Source organism: Anolis sagrei, chromosome 1 (assembly GCF_037176765.1).
Source record: "Anolis sagrei isolate rAnoSag1 chromosome 1, rAnoSag1.mat, whole genome shotgun sequence".
Classification (NCBI taxonomy): Eukaryota; Metazoa; Chordata; class Lepidosauria; order Squamata; family Dactyloidae; genus Anolis; species Anolis sagrei.
The window spans coordinates 331,852,664-331,874,868 of NC_090021.1; the positions used below are offsets into that span (position 1 = coordinate 331,852,664).

Genomic DNA, 22,205 nt, shown 5'->3' on the forward strand with positions numbered 1-22,205 from the left:
CTTTTTTTATAATTCAGTGTTATGATAAGTTACATTTTCTTTCTTTGTCTTAACTTGCTTATAATTACCATATTTCCATATTAAGATCAAGTCAATAGAGTTTATGGTATGATATAGAATGGATATATAGTATTAGTTCAGCCTACTTGTAATAGTAACTCATAAGCAATCAGAAACTACATTTATCTGGCATCTACCATTGGAGGCTGATTAAGTAAGAGTCTACACTATCATCATCAACAACATCATCCTCTCAATGTAGATCTTAAATCTTTGAAAGGCTGGTTTTGTCTAAACATCTGGGAACTAATACAGAGGTTGGCTAAGCTAAGAAGTATTCAAGCAAAGTATTTTGCTTCGGGGGAAATTAGGTAAGGGCGGTACTGTTTCAGAAGCAATTTGAAATATAAGTGGAGTTGAGTCAGAGGAAAGAGCGTACCTTAGCCGGAGTAGTCCAAGCGTTCATGCCAGGTGAAGGACACAGGTGCTACGCTCGTGCTCCTTGCCTTTTCCTCTCTGCTGCCACAGCAACCAGTCCCTCCAAGCCACTGGCAAAGAGGAGCAGAGCATCGCCTCCTGTCATCTGAAAGCAGGGAGGGGGGGGGGAGAGGGAGGGCAGCCGCCCAGATGGGTCTGTTTCCTTCCCTGGATTGGTCCAGCGGGAGAAAGATGTTGAGCGGTTGCTAGGCGACGTTGCTAAGATGCAGTGACGCTGCCCCTTGACTCATGCATCTCATTCCCCCTCCCTCTGCGCCTTACTGGGAAATAGGGAAGGAGGGATGGAAGGTGTTAGAAAGGAGGAGCGGGCTGGGAAAAGGAGGCAGAAAGGAGGAGGGATGGAATCTGGCACAAGAGGCCATGGGTTTTCTCCAAAGGACTGTCACTCCCAAAATCCCCAAATCTGGAGGGTTTGGAGGAAAGTTGTTTGGTAACAATAACAGCAGTGCATTGTCGAAGGCTTTCGTGGCCAGAATCACTGGGTTGTTGTAGGTTTTTCAGGCTATATGGCCATGTTCTAGAAGCATTCTCTCCTGATGTTTTGCCTGCATCTATGTCCTTTCATAGAATCATAGAATCAAAGAGTTGGAAGAGACCTCATGGGCCATCCAGTCCAACCCCCTGCCAAGAAGCAGGAATATTGCATTCAAATCACCCCTGACAGATGGCCATCCAGCCTCTGTTTAAAAGCTTCCAAAGAGGAGCCTCCACCACACTCCGGGTCAGAGAGTTCCACTGCTGAACGGCTCTCACAGTCAGGAAGTTCTTCCTCATGTTCAGATGTAATCTCCTTTCTTGTAGTTTGAAGCCATTGTTCCGTGTCCTAGTCTCCAAGGAAGCAGAAAACAAGCTTGCTCCCCCCTCCCTGTGGCTTCCTCTCACATATGAATATGTTTCACATATGAATATGATATGAATAAACATAACAGTTTAAATAATGTACCAGTAAGGCTTTCTTGTGGACCACCATGAGAATTTGGGGGGGGGGGGGCTGAAGCCCCCCAAGCTTCCCCCCCCCCCCCCAGCTACATGCTTGCTGGGTTGTTGTAGGTTTTTCAGGCTATATGGCCATGTTCTAGAAGCATTCTCTCCTGATGTTTTGCCTGCATCTATGGCAAGCATTCTCAGAGGTTGTGAGGTCTGTTGGAAACTAGGAAAATTGGGTTTATATATCTGTGGAAAGTCCAGGGTGGGAGAAAGAACTCTTGTCTGTTGGAGGTAGGTGTGAATGTTTCAGTTGGCCATCTTAATTAGCATTTGATGGCCTGACAGTTTTTAGGTGTGACTTGTTAGTGCCTGGGGGAATCCTTTCTTGAGAGGTGATTAGCTGCCCATCTCTTTTATCCATTCACTTTCCGCTGTTGGCTAATGGTTTCTTTTCCTCAACTGGAGTTAACCATGCTGCAAAAAGAGTAAGATGCAATGCAACTAAACTGTTGGTGGCTTGGCATCTTCCACGTTTTTGTTTCAATTTTTTACTTATCAGGGAGGTCCTCAGTTACCATGACAATAAGACCCACAGAAGTACTAATAGAGTACTCAGAGCGGATGAACTCCTGTGTAGCAATACATTCCATGCCAACACCCAACAATTCTCAGTCTTGGTGGGGGAGGAAGAAAAGACGTTTCCCTTCTGAGTACAATTGATCTTTCAAGACCTGCCCAAGTCTACAACTCCCCTTTGCTGCAACTCCAGCATTTTAAATTGCACACAGAAGTGTCATTATCTTTTGTTATGTTAATCTAACAGTTACGGACTAAAATTATTCTCCAAAAAATGGAGCTGACTGCAACTAACTCAGCCTTTGTAACAAGTTACTTTCAAGCTCTGTGGTACTCTGCCAAACTGGGGAAATGACTTTCCCTTTAACACTGTGGAGTGAAAATTGAGTAATCCCCCAATGCTTTTGGGTTGCAATACCCATCACTCCTTGCCACTGGGATACTGAAATTTGATGTGCGGAGGGCTGTTTAATTCCCACCCTCGATTTTACCAATCCAGAAGAGGATTACTTATCAGTAAATCCACTTGGGATTGGAAGTTACAAACCTTCAACTGCTCTCCAAAAGCAGAAGCTTCATCTACACTGTAGAATTAAAGGCTTCCCTTGACATTAAGTCTAGTTGTGTTCAACTCTGGGGGATAGTGTTCATCTCCACTTCTGAGCCAAAGAGCTGGCGTTGTCCGTAGATACCTCCTAGACTAGGGGCCGGTATGACTGCATGGAGTGCTGTTACCTTTCCACTGAAGCAGTACCTTTTATTTATTTATTTTTGGTCGTGTCAGGAGCAACCTGAGAAACTGCAAGTCACTTCTGGTGTGAGAGAATTGGCCGTCTGCAAGGACGTTGCCCAGGGAACGCCCGGATGATTTTTGATGTTTTAACTTCCTTGTGGGAGGCTTCTGTCATGTCCCCGCATGAGGAGCTGGAGCTGATAGAGGGAGCTCATCCCCTCCCCAGATTCGAACCTGCGACCTGTCAGTCTTCATTCCTGCTGGCACAGGGGTTTAAGTACCTATTGATCTACTTACATTTGCATATTTTCGAACTGCTAGGTTGGCAGAAGCTGTGGCTAACAGCAGGAGCTCAGCCCGTTCCATGGATTAGAACTGCTGACCTTTTGGTCAGCAAGTTCAGCAGTTTAGCCTGGTCTGTCACCAGGGGCTTAATTAAAGTTTGGCATAATTTTAACTGTCATGGCTCATTGCTATGAATTCTTGGGATGTGGCGCTTGCTAAAGCACCAATATTCTGTGGAAGAGAAGGCTAAAGATCTGGTAAAACTACAACTCCCATGATTCCATAGCATTCCGCCATGGCAGTTGTGAAAGTGGTGTCAAAATGCATTTTTTCTACAGTGCAGATGCACCCAGAGACTGGGAAAGAAGAATGGTGTTCACACATTATAATGAATGGTGTACCTAACTCCTGTTGTTAGTCCTTCTTAAAGTAGACCCATTTAGTCAATAGAATTTAATTATGTGTTCATAGAATCATAGAATCAAAGAGTTGGAAGAGACCTCATGGGCCATCCAGTCCAACCCCTTGCCAAGAAGCAGGAATATTGCATTCAAATCACCCCTGACAGATGGCCATCCAGCCTCTGTTTAAAAGCTTCCAAAGAAGGAGCCTCCACCACACTCCGGGGCAGAGAGTTCCACTGCTGAACGGCTCTCACAGTCAGGAAGTTCTTCCTAATGTTCAGATGGAATCTCCTCTCTTGTAGTTTGAAGCCATTGTTCCGCATCCTAGTCTCCAAGGAAGCAGAAAACAAGCTTGCTCCCTCCTCCCTGTGGCTTCCTCTCACATATTTATACATGGCTATCATATCTCCTCTCAGCCTTCTCTTCTTCAGGCTAAACATGCCCAGTTCCCTAAGCCGCTCCTCATAGGGCTTGTTCTCCAGACCCTTGATCATTTTAGTCGCCCTCCTCTGGACACATTCCAGCTTGTCAATATCTCTCTTGAATTGTGGTGCCCAGAATTGGACACAATATTCCAGATGTGGTCTAACCAAAGCAGAATAGAGGGGTAGCATGACTTCCTTAGATCTAGACACTATGTTCATTCACTATTCAACTATTGGTTAAATAGATTTACTTTAGTTTGGGACTAAGCAAAAAGATACCAACCAATGTGAGTACATGGTTCACATGACTGTGGAAATCTCTTCCTGCATCCATATTCCCAAGTACAAGAATCATGTTAGACTCAATGAAAGGGCCTATATGGTTTCACCACCTGACAGATCACTGGTCAAAGGCTCTGTAGCCTTAGTTCCTGAGTCCTGGGCTCATCATAGATCCACCCAACCTTATTTCAGCTCCTCCAGGAAACTGTGTTTCGCAAGGGGATGTTAAGTCTGAATAATGAGAGGAAAAGCTATTTGGCTGATCACAAGAGCCATGTCATTTGGCTTAAAGGCTTGAACAATTTAGTCTTGGCTGAGAGACAAGCAGGAATGTCACCTTGGTTTCTTTTTAAAGAGAAACAGCTTGAAGGGCAGGTAGAAGCGGTGACGTGATTTCAACTTTGGGGGCTACAGGGAAAGCGAGGAAACATAGGCAGCCTCTGAAAGATCTTTTATCCTTCAAAGCCATTTTGGGTGATTAAACTCCACTGAATTGAGTTGGGATTGCTTTTGAGAAGGGATAGGTGACTCTGGAGTCTTGCTCCCACACACAACAATCAAACTTTTGCCCCAAAACATGTCATGGTGGGTGTGGGGAACATTTCCAGTTTTTCACCATATTTTGGGGACTTCCCTGGACATTTTTTGACACAAGAGAAGCTTTTTTTTAGCAACAGAAAATGAAGCCATTGGATCTACACTGGACCATGAGGTGCAAACATAAGAATCAAACCAAACAAACAGACTAAGGTTCAAAGAGATTCTCACCTCAACATTAGGAAGGACATCGTGATGGTTGTTATAGGGTTATTTTGGGGCTATATGGCCATGTTCTAGAAGCATTCTCTCCTGACCTTTTGCCTGCATCTATGGCAGGCATCTTCAGAGGTTGTGAGGTCTGGGTTGTTGTAGGTTTTTTCGGGCTCTATGGCCATGGTCTAGAGGCATTCTCTCCTGATGTTTCACCTGCATCTATGGCAAGCATCCTCAGAGGTAGTGAGGTTAACCCTCACTACCTCTGAGGATGCTTGCCACAGATGCAGGCAAAACGTCAGGAAAGAATGCCTCTAGACCATGGCTACATAGCCCAAAAAAACCTACAACAACCCAGTGATTCCAGCCATGAAAGCCTTTGACAATACGTTGTGAGGTCTGCTGGAAACTAGGAAAATTGGGATTGTTGAAGAATCACTGGGTTGTTGTAGGTTTTTCAGGCTATAGGGCATCCTCAGAGGTTGTGAGGTCTGTTGGAAACTAGGAAAATTGGAATACTACTAGAACATGGCCATTTTGTCAGTTTGGATTCAAAAGTCCCACAGTATTTTTGAGTGTTCATTTTCTACTACCTTTGCAGGTTTATGATCCCACTAGCTCTTTACTGCTTGCAGGTGGTACTTGTGACATAATGAATCATTTGGGTCACAAAGTTGTGCCTCTGTTTGTACTCCTTCTGTGCAATTTCCTTGCAGCAGCTGAGGATATGATCCATGGTTTCATCAGCTTCCTTGCACAGTCTGCATTTTGGGTCATCTGCTGATTTTTTCAATCCTGGCCTTAATTGCATTGGTTCTGATGGCTTGCTCCTGGGCTACAAGAATCAGGCCTTCTTCTGCCTCCTTCTTCAGTGTTCCATTCATGAGCCATAACCAGGTCTTCTCCTTGTCAACTTTTCCTTCAATTTTGTCAAGGAACAACCCATGCAATGCTTTGTTGTGCCAGCAGTCAGCTCTGGTTTGGAGTGCAGTTTTCTCATACTGGTTCTTTGCCTGCTATGCTTTGAGAAGTTTCTGATTATTGTCTTCAATAAAAGCAGGTTCTTTGCTTTCCTTGACATATTCTGCCAGGGTGTGTTTTTCTTCTTCAACTGCTTGTTTTACTTGTAAAAGTCCTCTGCCACTAGACCTTCTAATTATTATTATTAATTATTATTAATTATTTAAGTCTGATTGGCTTCCAGTAGTAGAGTTTTGACCTGGAATATTGTGTCCAATTCTGGGCACCACAATTCAAGAGAGATATTGACAAGCTGGAATGTGTTCAGAGGAGGGTGACTAAAATGAGCAAGGGTCTGGAGAACAAGCCCTATGAGGAGCGGCTTAAGGAGCTGGGCATGTTTAGCCTGAAGAAGAGAAGGCTGAGAGGAGATATGATAGCCATGTATAAATATGTGAGAGGAAGCCACAGGGAGGAGGAAGCAAGCTTGTTTACTGCTTCCATGGAGATTAGGACGCGGAACAATGGCTTCAAACTACAAGAAAAGAGATTCCATCTGAACATGAGGAAGAACTTCCTGACTGTGAGAGCCGTTCAGCAGTGGAACTCTCTGCCCCGGAGTGTGGTGGAGGCTCCTTCTTTGGAAGCTTTTAAACAGAGGCTGGATGGTCATCTGTCAGGGGTGATTTGAATGCAATATTCCTGCTTCTTGGCAGGGGGTTGGACTGGATGGCCCATGAGGTCTCTTCCAACTCTTTGATTCTATGATTCTATGATGGTGGGGCCATTTCTGGAAGCACATGGTCTTTCACATTGAGGACATAGATTTCCAGGTGGAAGGCCATCCCTATAAGGGTTTGCTTAACATGTCTTCTTCCTCTTGGCATATTTCTCCCTTTTGGCAATGAAACTTCCCAGTTCTTGGTGTTTAAGTCAAATTTTTAAGATTAGCCTGAAGCCCATCTTTAAATCTCTTTTGTTGTCCACTCCATGATCCATTCTTAAGTTGAGAGTAAAGTAACTGCTTTGGGAGATGGTGATCAGACATTCAGACATATATATGTTTCCATCCACATATATGTGAAAATGTATGTGAATGCAAATGGATACGGTTAAGGTTCAGCAGACAGAAGAGGAAACCTGGATCCAGGCTAAAAGACCCTTAATTGTGAACCAAAGTTTGGATGTTTCATTGGCAGCCACTGCAAATCACCAAATCCTCAATAAGGTTGGAAGTGGGAGTTAGAGCTTTGTAGCTTCCAAAAGTAACATTTCAAAGCTCTATGTATTGTTGAAGGCTTTCATGGCTGGAATCACTAGGTTCTTGTGGGTTTTTTCGGGCTATAGAGCCATGTTCTAGAGGCATTTCTCCTGACGTTTCGCCTGCATCTATGGCAAGCATCCTCAGAGGTAGTGAGGTCTGTTGGAATTAGGACAATGGGTTTATATATCTGTGGAATGGCTGGGGTGGGGCAAGGAGCTCTTCCCTGCTGCAGTTAGGTGTGAATGTTTCAGCTGATCACCTTCATTAGCATTTGAAGGCCTGCCTGAGCCTGGGAAAATCCCCTGTTAGAGGTGTTAAGATGTGCCTGGTTGTTTCCTCTCTGTTGTTTTGCTGTTGTAATTTTAGAGTTTTTTAATACTGGTAGCCAGATTTTGTTCATTTTCATGGTCTCTTCCTTTCTGTTGAAATTGTCCACATGCTTGTGGATTTCAATGGCTTCTCTGTGTAGTCTGACATGGTGGTTGTTGGTGTGGCCCAGCATTTCTGTGTTCTCAAATAATATGCTGTGTCCAGGCTGGTTCATCAGGTGCTCTAGTTCAGGTGCTCAAAGCTCTTCCATGCAAATCACCAGTTCGCCTTGTTCCAGGTTTTCATATATACAGTGGTCTTGAAACATCTTATGCCATTGCTCTCTGTCTGGGAAGGCATAACCGAGGAGGGCATGGGGTGGGATGGAGTATCAAACTTCTGGCACAACGGTCAGCATTACTCCTTTTGGCTTTCTCGGTCGCAAGTTGCGGTTTGGAGTACGCGCCAGAGTACATGACATTCACTGCTGAATATCAGCCAAATATGAAAGGCTTTTATAAAAAAAAGTTGGCAAAGGCTAAAATTACATCAGGGCATTGTCTGTGTATCCGTAGTACAGAAAACTGTGTAACTGCAACCCACGAGGGAGAGATATCAAAGACTCGACCGTATTAGAAACATGAGCTGGAAAATCCTGTGCAGCCCCAGGAGGAATTGGGGCGAAGTCAGAGTGGAGCAACCTTTGAAGTCATTAACTGAAGGCACAGAGACGAGGCAAGGAGCGAAATCAATGCATTATCAAGGGGGAGAAAAAATGTCAAGTAATACTCGTGTCCTGGGCAAGAGGGAACCAGCTTTTCTTAGCAATTGTTCTCAGAAGGCAAGAGCCTGGCAAAAGCTTAATGGCATCATGGCACAGGGCTTGTGGTGATCAAAAAGGGATCTCTTTTATTTTGCCACAATCCAAGTACTGGGTTCCAATATCTTGCATCTTATACATGTTTATTACTCAGAATTAAGGGTGTAAATAATAATAATAATAATAATCCTTTATTTATACCCCGCTACCATCTCCCGAAGGACTCTGTGCGGCTTACAAGAGGCCGAGCCCAAATACATCAGTAAAAACAGCAACAACAGCAATACAAACAATACATAACACATAAAGAAAGCAATAAACAATAACAATAACACCACGACGCATTAAAAACCTATGGCAGGGCCAAATGTAATAATTAAAATTTTAAAAAAATGCTGGGCATGAGAAGGTGACATATAACTAGGATAGGTATTTGGAGAGAGATGGAGCGAGCAGACAACCCTAGATCATTAGTGCGATTAGGGACATGTTGCTTAGGGTTTCCTTATTCTGGGAAGGCACACTGGAACAACCATGTTTTCAGGCTCCTCTTAAAGACTGCCAGAGTTGGGGCATGCCTAATGTCCTTGGGGAGCAAGTTCCAGAGTCGAGGGGCCACCACTGAGAAGGCCCTGTCCCTCGTCCCCACCAATCGCGCTTGCGATGAAGGTGGGATTGTAAGTAGGGCCTCTCCAGATGAATGAAGAGATTGTGTGGGTTCATACACAGAGATGCGGTCACGCAGGTAGATGGGTCCCAAACCATTTAGGGCTTTGTAGGTAAGCACCTGCATCTTGAATTGGGACCGAAAAATGAACGGCAGCCAATGGAGCTCCTTAAACAGGAGGGTTGACCTCTCCCTCTAAGGAGCACCAGTTAACAACCTGGCTACCGCCCATTGGACCAGTTGAAATTTCCGGGCCATTTTCAAGGTAGCCCCACGTAGAGTGCATTACAGTAATCCAATCTGGAAAACACTTACCAAGGCTAATTTCATCTGAAAACAGATCATTAGGGAAATTCTGAGCATTATACAGTGTTGTGGAACATCTACATTGTAGAATTAATGCAGTATGCACTTTAACTGCCCTGGCTTAATGCTGTGGAATCCTGGGGGTTGTAGTTTTACAAGATCTTTAACCTTTTCCAGAGTGCTGGTGCCTCACCAAACTACAAATCCCAGCTTTCCATGGCATTGAGCCATGGCAGTTCAAGTGGTCAATCACACAGGACCTATTCTCCTTCCTCTATAAAGAAATCTTAAGACTAAGGGTGCATCTACAATGTATGAGGGTAGAATGAAAAGTAATGCCTCCACCTTCATAACTCCTTCATAACTCCTCAATACAAAGGAGATTCATCAGAGAATGCAAGTTGTTTCTGGTGATTGTGTTGATGTGAATACTGTGCTTCGTTGGGCGAGTAAGTTTAAATATGTGGAGGTGACACCTTCTGCAGTCAATAATTCAATGACTCTACACTGCTTAAGCCGCATTGACCAACCATCTGTGCAGGGTTCCATACTTTGCACTTTAACAACACAACCATTCAATGCTAAGGCTTCCCATCAAAATGGAACTGTAGAGGAGAGTCTACTGAACAAGCCAGTACCTATTGCATATCAGTACTACCATCTGTTGAGGACTTACAAAGGTGGAGGCATTACTTTTCATTCAACCCTCGTAGAATTAACACAGTTTGACAACATAGAATCATAGAATCAAAGAGTTGGAAGAGACCTCATGGGCCATCCAGTCCAACCCCATTCTGCCAAGAAGCAGGAATATTGCATTCAAATCACCCCTGACAGATGGCCATCCAGCCTCTGTTTAAAAGCTTCCAAAGAAGGAGCCTCCACCACACACCACACACCACACAGAGTTCCACTGATGAACATCACTTTAACTTCCATGGATTAATGTTATGAAATCATAAATGCTGCAGTTTATTGAGATACTAGCACTCTTTGGAAGAGAAAGCTAAAGACTTTGTACATATAACTATGAATCCTAGGATTCCATAGCATCGAGCCATGACAATGAAATTGGTGCCAAACTGTATTCATTCTGTAATGTAGATGCAGCCTTGACTAGCTAGGTCCTATTCCTGTGCATGAAAATGTCATTTTTAAAGAGTATATTAAAGAGTATATTTCCAGTCTTCTCTGAAGTACAATATTTTGAATTACAACTCTGTAGCTGTGTGTGTGGATTCTGGGAATTGTAATTCTTAAGTACTCCCTGGAAATGCCTGGCATCCAATACCCTATAACAGTGTTTCTCAACCTGGGGGACGGGACCCCTGGGTGGGTCGCAAGGGGGTGTCAGAGGGGTCGCCAAAGACCACCAGGAAAACACAGTATTTTCTGTTGATCATGGGGGTTCTCTGTGGGAAGTTTGGCCCAATTCTATCGTTGGTGGGGTTCAAAATGCTCTTTGATTGTAGGTGAACTATAAATTCCAGCAACAACAACTCCCAAATGTCAAGGTCTATTTTCCCCAAACTCCACCAGAGTTCACATTTGGGCATATTGAGTATTTGTGCCAAGTTTGGTCCAGACCTATAATTGTTTGAGTCTACAGTGCTCTCTGGGCGAACTACAACTCCAAAACTCAAGGTCCATGCCCACCAAACCCTTCCAGTATTTTCTGTTGGTCATGGAAGTTCTGTGTGTCAAGTTCAATGCCATCGTTGGTGGAATTCAGAATGCTCCTTGATTCTATGTAAACTATAAATCCCAGCAATTACAACTCCCAAATGACAAAATCAACCCCCACCCCACCAGTATTCAAATTTTGGTGTTTCAGGTATTTGTGCCAAATTTGGTCCAGTGAATAAAATACATCCTGCATATGTGATATTTACATTATGATTCATAACAGTAGCAAAATCACAGTTATGAAGTAGCAACAAAATAATTTTATGGTTGGGGGTCACCACAACATGAGGAACTGTATTAAGGGGTCGTGGCATTGGGAAGGTTGAGAACCACTGCCCTATAAGGATAGTTACTGAAGCCCTCCTCCTGTATTTCCTTCCCTGTGAAAATAATGGTGCCTTTCTCTCCTGCTTCTTAATAGCAGTCATTCATGTCTCTCAGGCTCAGAAATCCAAGGCTGGAGATCGATACCATCCGGGAGATACACGCAGCATTCAAACCAGAGGAGGAGGAGGCAAGGATGAAGCAGTGAAACATTCCTTTGAAGATTCACTGATGCTCAGGATCTCAAAAAATGCCCCATTTGGAGAGCAGCGAAGGACAAGAGCAAAAAATGCATGAATCTGCAGTTTTCTTTACATCATACGGAAGGCTGGTTGCGAAGCGTGGTTTTACAAGTCTCAGCAGTCCCTGGCTTGAAGCGAGACGTACAATTTCTATGAGGAGGAGCAGGTGGTCGGATGCAGCTGCCGAATAATCACGCCTCCCCCCACCCCACTCCTTCAAAGGCCTCATCCATAGTCAATGGAGTGGAGTTAAATGGGAGGGGGATATCACATCCATAGGACAAACATCAAGAGCGGAAGTTGCTGTTTCATATTTTCCTCTCCTCCCCCAACAGCATGAGCCCTTTCAGAGCTAGAGATGCTCCTTTTTGGGAAGACCGGAATTGCTCTGACAAACTTATTCAGTCACCAAATAACTTACAATTCCCCAAACACAACAATTCTGTTCTCTGGAATGGCAAGAAGTTCAAACCTTAACTCCAGGTTTCCAAGGGTGCGTCTAGACCAGGGGTCCTCAAACTAAGGCCCGGGGGCCGGATGCGGCCCCCCAAGGTCATTTACCCGGCCCTCACTCAGGGTCAACCTAAGTCTGAAACTACTTAAAAGCACACAACGACAACAACAATCCTATCACATCGGCCAAAAACAAGCCCACATTTCCCATTGAAATACTAATAAGTTTATATTTATTAACATTGTTCCTCATTTTAATTATTGTATCCTATATAAGTGTTTTTTGCACTACAAATAAGATATGTGCAGCGTGCATAGGAATTCATTCAATTTTTTTTTCAAATTATAATCCGGCCCTCCAACAGTTTGAGCGATTGTGACCTGGCCCTCTGTTTAAAAAGTTTGTGGACCCCTGGTTTAGGAGGCCAGGCCAATAGGCCTTTTCTCCCCTCTTCCTCATAGAAGGCGTGCTAGAGTGCAGCGCCTCAAACGGTGCATGCACATGTTTTTTTCGTGTCTGGAATGACTTGAGAAACTGCAAGTCGCTTCTTGTGTGAGAGAATTGGCCGTCTGCAAGGACATTGTCCAGGGGACGCCCGGATGCGCACTGAATCGCGGCTGGTGATGGAAGTATGATAGCTGGGTGCAGAAGCTCCGAGTGTTACGCACATTCCTCAATGTGGGTTGTGAATAAGGGAAGGGGAGAGCGGCACATTGAGGGCGGGAATATACTTCGTAGTTGCATTTGGTGGAAGGATAGAAAGGAGGAGAGGGTTAGGATAAGGTTTAAGGCAGGGGTCCTCAAACTACGGCCCGAGGGCCAGATACGGCCCTCCAAGGTCATTTACCTGGCCCTTGCTCAGAGACAACTTAAGTCTGAAACGGCTTGAAAGCACACAACAACATTAATCCTATCTCATCAGCCAAAAGCAGGCCCAAATTTCCCATTGAAATACTAATAAGTTTATATTTGTTAAAATTGTTCTTCATTTTAATTATTGTATTGTTCTAGGGTGTTTTTGCACTACAAATAAGATATCTGCAGTGTACATAGGAATTCATTCATGTTTTTTCAAATTACAATCCGGCCCTCCAACAGTTTGGGGGATTGTGACCTGGCCCTCTGTGTAAAAGGTTTGAGGACCCCTGGTCTAGACTGTATGATTAATGCAGTTTGACCCCGTCTCCACTGCCATGGCTAAGGGATTGTGGTAGTTGTCATTTTATAAAGGTCTTTAACCTTCTCTGCTATAAGGTGCCGATGCCTGACCAAACTCACAGGAATCCATAGCATTGAGCCATGACAATTAAAGAGGCATCGAAGTGCATCAGTTCAACTGTGTGGATGCACCCGTTTCAGGGCCTCATCTTTAGTCTTCAGGTTGAAGAAACTCACATATCTATTGTTGAAGGCTTTCATGGCCGGAATGACTGGGTTGTTGTAGGGTTTTTTGGGCTGTATGGCCATGGTCTACAGGCATTCTCTCCTGACGTTTCGCCTGCATCTATGGCAAGCATCCTCAGAGGTAGTGAGGTCTGTTGGAACTAGGAAAAAGGGTTTATATATCTGTGGAATGACCAGGGTGGGACAAAGGACTCTTGTCTGCTAGAGCTAGGTGTGAATGTTTCAACTTACCACCTTGATTAGCATATAATGGCCTGGCAGTGCCTGGAGCAAACTTTTGTTGAGAGGTGATTAGATGTCGTTGTTTGTTTCCTCTCTGTTGTTGTACTGTTGTAATTTTAGAGCTTTTTAATACTGGTAGCCAGATTTTGTTCATTTTCATGGTTTCCTCCTTTCTGTTGAAATTGTCTATATGCTTGTGGATTTCAATGGCTTCTCTGTGCTGTCTGACATGGTGGTTGTGAGAGTGGTCCAGCATTACTGTGTTCACACAGAGAAGCCATTGAAATACACAAGCATGTGGACACAACAACCCAGTGATTCCGATAATGAAAGCCTTTGACAATAAATTGGAGACTTTTTAAAATGGGAGCACCTCTTTCGAGAGATCCATAATGGATGCTGAGCAGACTCACACTGGAAGGCCTACAAATACCTTGAGACGTATTCTCTCTGGGAATATCTAGGTCCTACAGCAAAACTCTACTCAACTCTGAAATGCCTAGAAAGGCTTGGAGTGAACATAGTAATCAAATATGTGAAAAATCAAATCTGCAAAGGTCAAACCTGCAAATATAGTAAATGTGTTTTTGCATACCACTAACCTGTCCAATATTGGGGGGGGGGGGGTCTTTCAGATGAGAGCATTCTTTTAAACCTTGGGAGACAGATTTCTGGCATATTGTTATACCCACAAAGCTCACCTTTTAAAGACTCAGCATCACCCCAACCTGCCTGTTTCCATATCAGTGGAGAGAGGAAGTGATCAGGTGAGACTCATCCAGGTATTCTGCTGTATATTTTATCTATACGTATTTTCATCTTGTATTGTTGTATGATGTTTTAACTTGTATTAGTAGCATCGAATCCTTGCTGTATGCCGGTCTGAGTCCCTCTACGGAGGCGAGAAGATCGGCATATAAAAGTTTTAAATAAACACTTTTTAAAATAAATAGGCATTCCAAGCACCCCCAAGCAGCCCTTTAGATGATATCGAGTTGTAGGAAAATAGCTGGATATGTGTGCACTAATTCTCCCATTTTCCAACTACATGAAAACAGTCGTGTTATAGAGCAAAGGACTGTATTGCTTAAGAGATTGGTTCAGGGGAATATGGGCCATTGTCCAGCCACTAAAGAATTCCAAAAAAAGTGGGTTAAGATACCATAAACTGAACTTGAACCAGGGATGGCTCATCCATTATGCGAAGTAAGCGGTCGCAGAATACTTTTTTTTTGCCAGGGGTGCAGAGGCACCTCTGTAAATGCCCCTCGACCGCCACTTGAGGAGCGCCCCCTCAGCTCACAACAGCCCTAGCAGTCCGGGGGGAGCTTCGGCTTTCTTGCCTCGCTGCCGGGCGATCCTCTTCCCAAAGGGGCCGGGCCCTTGAGCCTCGCCTAGCCCCTCTCATTCCTGCTCCACCTGGCCACCGGGTGCACGAGCAAAGCTGGTGCTCAATTGTTCTCCGCGTTCGATCCCTTCCCCATGACCGGCTCCCTTTCACGATCCCCCGGCACTCCACCTGCCTCCTCTCCTCTCCCCAATCCGCAGGTGGGCCAAGGGGCAGAGCCGCCACGCCTGGCCCGCTTCAGGACCGGAGGCATGTCTGAAGACCCCAGAGTGCGCACCAAAAGTCGCATCTTCTCCTGACTTTCTCTTCAACCATTGGGACCAAGAGAGAGAGTGAGAGAGGGAGCCCCTCCAGCTGAAGGTATCTCCCACCTCTGCTCCCTCCTTTGTTTTTGCACCTACCTTCAGGAAAGGTGGGCATCTCCACCGCTGTCTCTCTCTCTCTCTCTCTCTCTCTCTCTCTCGGTACCAATGGCTGAGGAGAAAGTCAGGAGAAGAGGTGACTTTTGGTGCACACGCCGGGGTCTTCAGGCACGCCTCCGGACCCAAAGTAGGCCAGGCAAGGGAGCAAGTGCGGCAAGTGTAGTTACTGGGATGTATAGTTCACCTACAATCAAAGAGCATTCTGAACTCCACCAATGATGGAATTGAACCAAATATGGCAAACAGAACTCCCACGACAAACAGAAAATATATATCAATGATTGGTGGGGTGGGGGGGGGGGCAAAATACTGTTTGCTTACCGTTGAAAATTACCTAGGGCCACCTCTGACTTGAACTACCATAATTCAACAACAGAATGCCAGGACTAATCTTTGATGTAAATGGAAATGCCCTATTTCTGTTTTTCCCCCATCCCAGTGAGCTGTTTTCCTGTGCATACGCTTTAACAAATTGTTCTCATGTTCCATTACCACTCCTTTCATTCTTGCTGGTTCTCAGGGGATGGCTTTCTTCCTCCTTTTACGCAAAGCAACCCAGAGCTGACAGCTGCTTTTCCCAACTCACCTTGAGCCTCTCCTTTGGTTTAATTGAACTGACGTTGACTAGTTAACAATATGACAGTTCCCAGAGTCAACCTTTTATTTAGTGTGTTAATTGGTTTCCACATTGGCCAGCCAGATGGCTGCGGAAATGCACAAACAAAAAGGAGAACTGGTGACCATAATATTAGGCCTAGCCTAGAAGTGTTGCTTGTGCTTTGTATCCAAAGATATACTGCTACTGAAGATGAAGTTTCCATTTAGATGGCATAGCTGTGAGCTACGTTGACAGGACTCTCCGTCTTCATAAATTCCCATAGCCCCTTTCTAAAGCCATATAAACTATAGGCCTCTGGAATAATGCTTCTTAAAGGGATAATCCCCAGACTAGTATTGATCCTAGGGCTACTGGTGAATTTCCAGTAGAGAAAGAAACAGTTGAACCCAATGGACGCAAGTACAATAACTGGTTTGTGGGAACTGAGAAACCAGTGCTTTGACTCTGGAGACAAGAGAGAAACAAGGAGACTTGGTCCTCTGTACAGCTGATCCCAACAAATGTTCACAAAGAGTGGATACTTTGGCATCCTGAAATGTATTGTGTGGCGTTGGCACACCATACTTGTATCTTTAATTAGGTCCATTTGTGGTTGCAACGCGGTTGAGATACCACCACAGCACAGCATGATTTCATAGAATCAAAGAGTGGAAGAGACCTCATGGGCCATCCAGTCCAACCCCATTCTGCCAAGATGCAGGAATATTGCATTCAAATCACCCCCGACAGATGGCCATCCAGCCTCTGTTTAAAAGCTTCCAAAGAAGGAGCCTCCACCACACTCCGGGGCAGAGAGTTCCACTGCTGAACGGCTCTCACAGTCAGGAAGTTCTTCCTCATGTTCAGATGGAATCTCCTCTCTTGTAGTTTGAAGCCATTGTTCCACGTCCTAGTCTCCAAGGAAGCAGAAAACAAGCTTGCTCGGAGAGCTCTGCCCTAAATTTCTGCTTTGTCCATGGAACATCCCTCACAAACATCTTTATAAGCAAGATTGTTGCAATCTTGATTATGGGAGCAAACTCCATCTTATATCACATGTTCCCTGTCCTCATGCAGCGTTTACATTTCTCTCTTTTTCATCCTTCCTTCATCAACATTTATATTGGAAATGGATTTTCCTATAGGACAGACACCATTAATCCAACCAGTGCATGCAAATCTGTCAAGAACTCTGAATAAAAGTCTAAGGATGCACCTACACTGGGAATGAATGCAGTTTGACACCTATTTAACTGCCATGGTCAAATGCTTTGCTATCATGAGAGTTGCAGTTTTACGCATTCCTTAGCCACATTTGCCAAAGAGTGCAGGTGCCGAACCAAACTACCATCCCATAAGTCCATAGATTTGAGCCATGACTGGTTTTTTTTTCATGTCAGGAGTGCCTTGAGAAACTGCAAGTCACTTCTGGTGTGAGAGAAATGGCCATCTGCAAGGATGTTGCCCAAGGGATGCCTGGATGTTTTACCATCCTGTAAGAGGCTTCTCTCATGGGAAGCTGGAGCTGACAGATAGGAGCTCACCACGTATTGCAGATTTGAACTGCTAACCTTCAGGTTAGTCAGCTGGCACAAGGATTTAACCCATTGTGCCACCAGGGGCTCTGTCGTGACTGTTAAAGTGGTGTCAAACTGCTTCATTCTGCAATGTAGATGCACCCTTATCTGTGCACCCCTTTGCTCTGAAGGGAATGTAATGGTTCTTTTAGATTAACAGTACTAGCAATGCATTCTAATGTACTTGCCAGCATTGGATTGACAACTATCTTTGCTGAGCGTAAAAGATAAGGAGAGATGTAGAGTGCTTGCAAAGAAAAATTGTTATGAGTTTTCCAAGGTGCTGAAACTGCTGGGAAACTACTTGTTTGTTTATATATTCTCTCTTACTAGTTTTCTTCACCTGCAGAATTTGAACAATGAGAAAATGGGAAGCACAAAGCAATTCCATCCTCATGTGGTTTACAATGAAGAATTGTAGCAGCACCAACTTGTTTCCAACTCCATGTTGAACTCCAGTTAGCTTTGAACTCTAGGACTGGTTTCACCCTCAACACCTCTTTGGGTGTGCCTTTACCGTATTCTCCAAGCCAGCATAAAAGACATCATATTTTGCATGAGCTCACAAACATTAAGAGAAAGGTTTTTAATATTTAATATTCCATGTTCAGACGCAGCTCCCAGAAAATGAAAATCCAAAAAAAATTGAGAGGTACTTTTTGTTTTCATCAGTAAAAAGTAAAACAATGCACACATTTGATCAAGAACATTCTGATGCCAGAAGAAAACAATGATTGTTTTAAAATGTAGATATTGCCTATAAACTGTGCTTTTTAAAAAGTTGTATGTAATCCTGAAGAAATGATTTCTAGTAACACAAGCTTTCATTCTTTCCAATCAGCTGATCTGTGCTTCTGTGTTTAGGAAGTTATAAAAGAAGTTCCTTTGGGTGGATAAGGGAGTGGAACGTATGTTCCCTCTGCTTACCTAAAGCCCATCTACACTGAAGAATTAACGCCACTTTAACTGCCACGGCTCAATGCTATGAAATCCTGGGAGTTGTAGTTTGGGAACGCCCCAGCGCCCTTTTGGCAAAGAACGCTAAAAACCTTGCAAAACTACATGATGTCAACAGAGAGGCTGCTTGTTGCTTTGGGATTATTTGCAGCAAAATGCACTTGGGAGGGTATATATGGGATTTATTTTTTACATGGGTTGTTGCAAATTTTTCGGACAGCATGGCCATGTTCCAGAAGCATTCCCTCCTGGTGTTTCACCTGCATCTATGACACACAACCTTAGAGGATGCCTGCCATAGATGCAAGTGAAATGCCAGGAGAGAATGCTTCTGGAACATCACCATACAGCCCGAAAAACTTACAACAACCCAGTGATTCCAGCCAATTTTTTGTTGTGTCAGGACTGACTTGAGAAACAGCAGATTGCTTCCGGTGGGAGAGAATTAGCCGTCTGCACGGACATTGCCCAGGGGACACCGGGATGTTTTGATGTTTTTACCATTCTTGTGGGGGGCTTCTCTCATGTCCCTGCATGAGGAGCTGGAGCTGATAGAGGGAGCTCATCTGCGCTCTCCCCAGATTCGAACCTGCAACCTGTTGGTCTTCAGTCCTGCTAATTAAAAGTACGAGCTTTAGCCAGTAGAAAATATCTGCCTACATCTTGGCTTATGAGAAGCGATCTTTCTGAAGCAAGAAGTCTACTTCATTGTTTTGATAATGGCGACATGATTCACAATACACATCAATTTTAAAAGAGGCAGTCTACTTGTCTTCAACAAAAATAAGGAAGGCTGTTTTCTTGTAGTGCTTTCTTAACAGATGAGAGAGATGATTGGCCAAAGCTAACAAAACATACCCAGATCCCTAAGTCACTCTTCACAGGGCTTTGCTTTTAGACTCATAACTATTTTGGATGCTCCTCTCTGAAAACGTTCCAGCTTGTCCATATCCTTTTTGAATTGTGGTGCCTAGAACTGGACACAGTATTCAAGGTCTGACTTTGTGTTATAAGGCAATGCCCTATGTTCCTGTGACCATCTACAAATTAGAGTATGACCTCCATGAATATGCAAAATCACAGGTCATGTCCACCAAAGCAGGAACAGCTAGGCTGCCTAGGCTCAATCCTGAGTTGAGCACTTCATGAAGATAGATGTGGAAAGTCCAGCCACACCTGTCCCAGCCACATCTATCTTGGCAGAGTAAAGGAACATGGGCATTTTGCTTAGCCAAGATAGCTATGGGCAGTCCATCTGCACATATCTTGGAGATGCAAAGCGATGACAATTCCTTGCTCAGCTGAAGCAGGCATAAGATAACACTGTCATACTTATCTTGGAAAAGTAAAGGGACACAAATTATGGTCCTGCAGCTATGGAAAATCTAGGAGCTGCAGTCCAATAGAAACAGAACTCTTCCAAGCTCGACCTATAATATGCTACACCTTCCACTGGGCTGAGCACAATTTTTCAGGGGTTGCTTGATCACCGCTGCAGACCTTCCCACCAAGGGACCCTAGTTTCCTTCCCAGTTTCATGGGCTCACAGCATCCCAGCCTTTGTAGCTCGAAACTATGCTCTTCTTACTTATCCTTGGCAATGTTGTTTCCTACTCTGTGAGCTGGCCATTACATCATTGCCTATATTTCTCCTGTAGCCAAATAAAACACTCCAGCTGCAGAGAAAGCTAAGAGAGATGTCACCATGGCAATCACAAGAATAATGTGGGTGTAGGTGAAGAAAGCACTGCTACTCTGAAGTGCTTCAACCACACATTATACAAGCATGAAATCATGTGTAAGACAGGTGCAGCTACTTCCTCATGTTGGTAGGGTAGACCATAAACCCTGTCCCCAAAGGCCAGAACCAAGCACAGCACCATCTAGTGAGTAAACCATATGATGACAGTGTCCATGCCCGCTTCCAATGTATGTGCCAGACACAGGAAAGTGTGAGTCAAAAACTGATCTTTTGGGGAGTCTAAGCTTCTAAGACAAAAATCAAATTCATAGAATCACAGAGTTTATAGAGACCACAAAAGACATTCTATCCAACCATATTCCACCATTCAAGAAAGCACAAAGCACCCCCAACAAATGGCCATCCAGCCTCCATTTGAAACCTTCAGAGAAGGAGACTACACTGGATTCCCAGGATGCATATTCCACTCCTGAACAGCTCTTACTATCAGAACATTCTTCCTAAAATTTATATGGAATTCCTCTATTTTTGTATCTTGAATAAAGGTGTTTAACATATGAAGACAGAAGAATCGCGTCTACTCATATTGGAAGAATTAAGGTAAAGGTAGTCCCTTGACATTAAGTCCAGTCATTTCTGACTCTGGGGTGTGGTGCTCATCTCCATTTCTAAGCCGAAGAGCCAGCGTTGTCCGTAGACACCTCCAAGGTCATGTGGCCGGCATGACTGCATGGAGCGCTGTTACCTTCCCTTCCCTTCTGCTCACATTTGCATGTTTTCGAACTGCTAGATTGGCAGAAGCTAGGGCTGACAGCGGAAGCTCACGCCACTCCCCGGAATCGAACCTGCGACCTTTCGATCAACAAGAATTAGAAGAGGCCAAATCAAGAAACTATTACTCACTTTCTCACAAGTCTACCTTGCAGTTCCTAAAGCCAGCCTTGAATATATAGTCTGACCCAGACCACGGAATATTTGGTAACTATTTCATTAGGATTTTTTTTAAACCACACTTCAAATCTTTCAACTAGATAAATAGTATTCCAACTCCCCATGGACATTTTTGAATTAAAAATGACTTTCAAAAGAAGTGCTGAAGTGTTTTCCAGAAGATGCCCACTTTCCCTTGTGTATCTTTCAGTCCCTTTTCTTGTGAGCACAACCAGATTTATCTTTGTGACTAAATTCCCAAGAGTAAAACGACATCTACCTCCTAGATGTTGAAGAAATTGAAATGACATTTGGTGCTACGTTACAATATTGATCAGACTCTATCTTTCTGCTCTCCCTTGATCCGTTACTTGGCTCTTATTTGCAGAGATTCCCACTCGTTACTGGAAACAAAGTGCAAAAGACAATAATTGTGACATTAAGAGCATTGGAAGTTCAGTGATGATGTAAACAGATGATCCTTAATATGTCAAATGTCAGGGAGACAACCTCTGTGCTTTGGGCTTAGATAGAGAGAATTAGCACACGATACGGGAATGGTCGAGACTTCCTTTAGGATTCCAGAAGAGTGTGCCACCTGCAAATCTGCTGAGATTTGGATTCTTTCATCTCGTGCCAGTGGTTCTGCTCCTCTTCTCCACTACTGTTCTGACCCATGGAGAGCCAGCCAATCATCTCCTTGCGCTTTATGCTCCGCCGGTTGTAGATGGAGATCATCAGTGTGACATCCGACAGCTGGAACAAGGCAACCTGAAAGACGAAAGTCTCTTTGTAGACAGGATTGGGCTGTCCTCGGCGGACGGATGTCTTGCAACGGGACATCTCCTGGCCAATCGAGTTGAGGAGGCAGAGCTTTCCGTAGGTATCTGTAGGAGAAATGAAATGTCATTTAAGGTGGGAAAATATCCTCATTTTTTTACAAAAAAGAAAACACATTACACAAATCCCTGCTAAGAAGATTCTTTATGTATCCTTAACACATGAACCTAACCCTTCATTGATACTAATGTAGAAGAACAATGTGATGACAATTTGGAAAATACTGAGATATTCTTATGAACATTATCAACTGGGATTTTTAGCTATTACTTTACTTAGGCGATCCCTCG

At 44.0% G+C, this 22,205-nt stretch overlaps 1 protein-coding gene and 1 long non-coding RNA gene across 4 annotated transcripts in view; both read right to left on the reverse strand.

The window, feature by feature from the left end:
- The window catches only part of LOC132761803 (uncharacterized), a 31,100-nt gene extending 30,516 nt beyond the window's left edge, over window positions 1-584 (reverse strand). Inside the window, exon 1 of the long non-coding RNA XR_009629981.2 lies at window positions 440-584. This is a non-coding gene — a long non-coding RNA (uncharacterized lncRNA). The remainder of the gene's footprint in view (window positions 1-439) is intronic.
- Window positions 585-18,057: 17,473 nt separating this feature from the next.
- SYT16 (synaptotagmin 16) overlaps window positions 18,058-22,205 on the reverse strand; it is a 113,716-nt gene continuing 109,568 nt past the window's right edge. For all 3 annotated transcript variants that reach the window (XM_067463053.1, XM_067463052.1, XM_067463050.1), the window contains one exon: window positions 18,058-21,962. In XM_067463053.1, coding sequence (XP_067319154.1) covers window positions 21,649-21,962 — 314 coding nt within the window. In that variant the 3' untranslated portion in view covers window positions 18,058-21,648. The remainder of the gene's footprint in view (window positions 21,963-22,205) is intronic.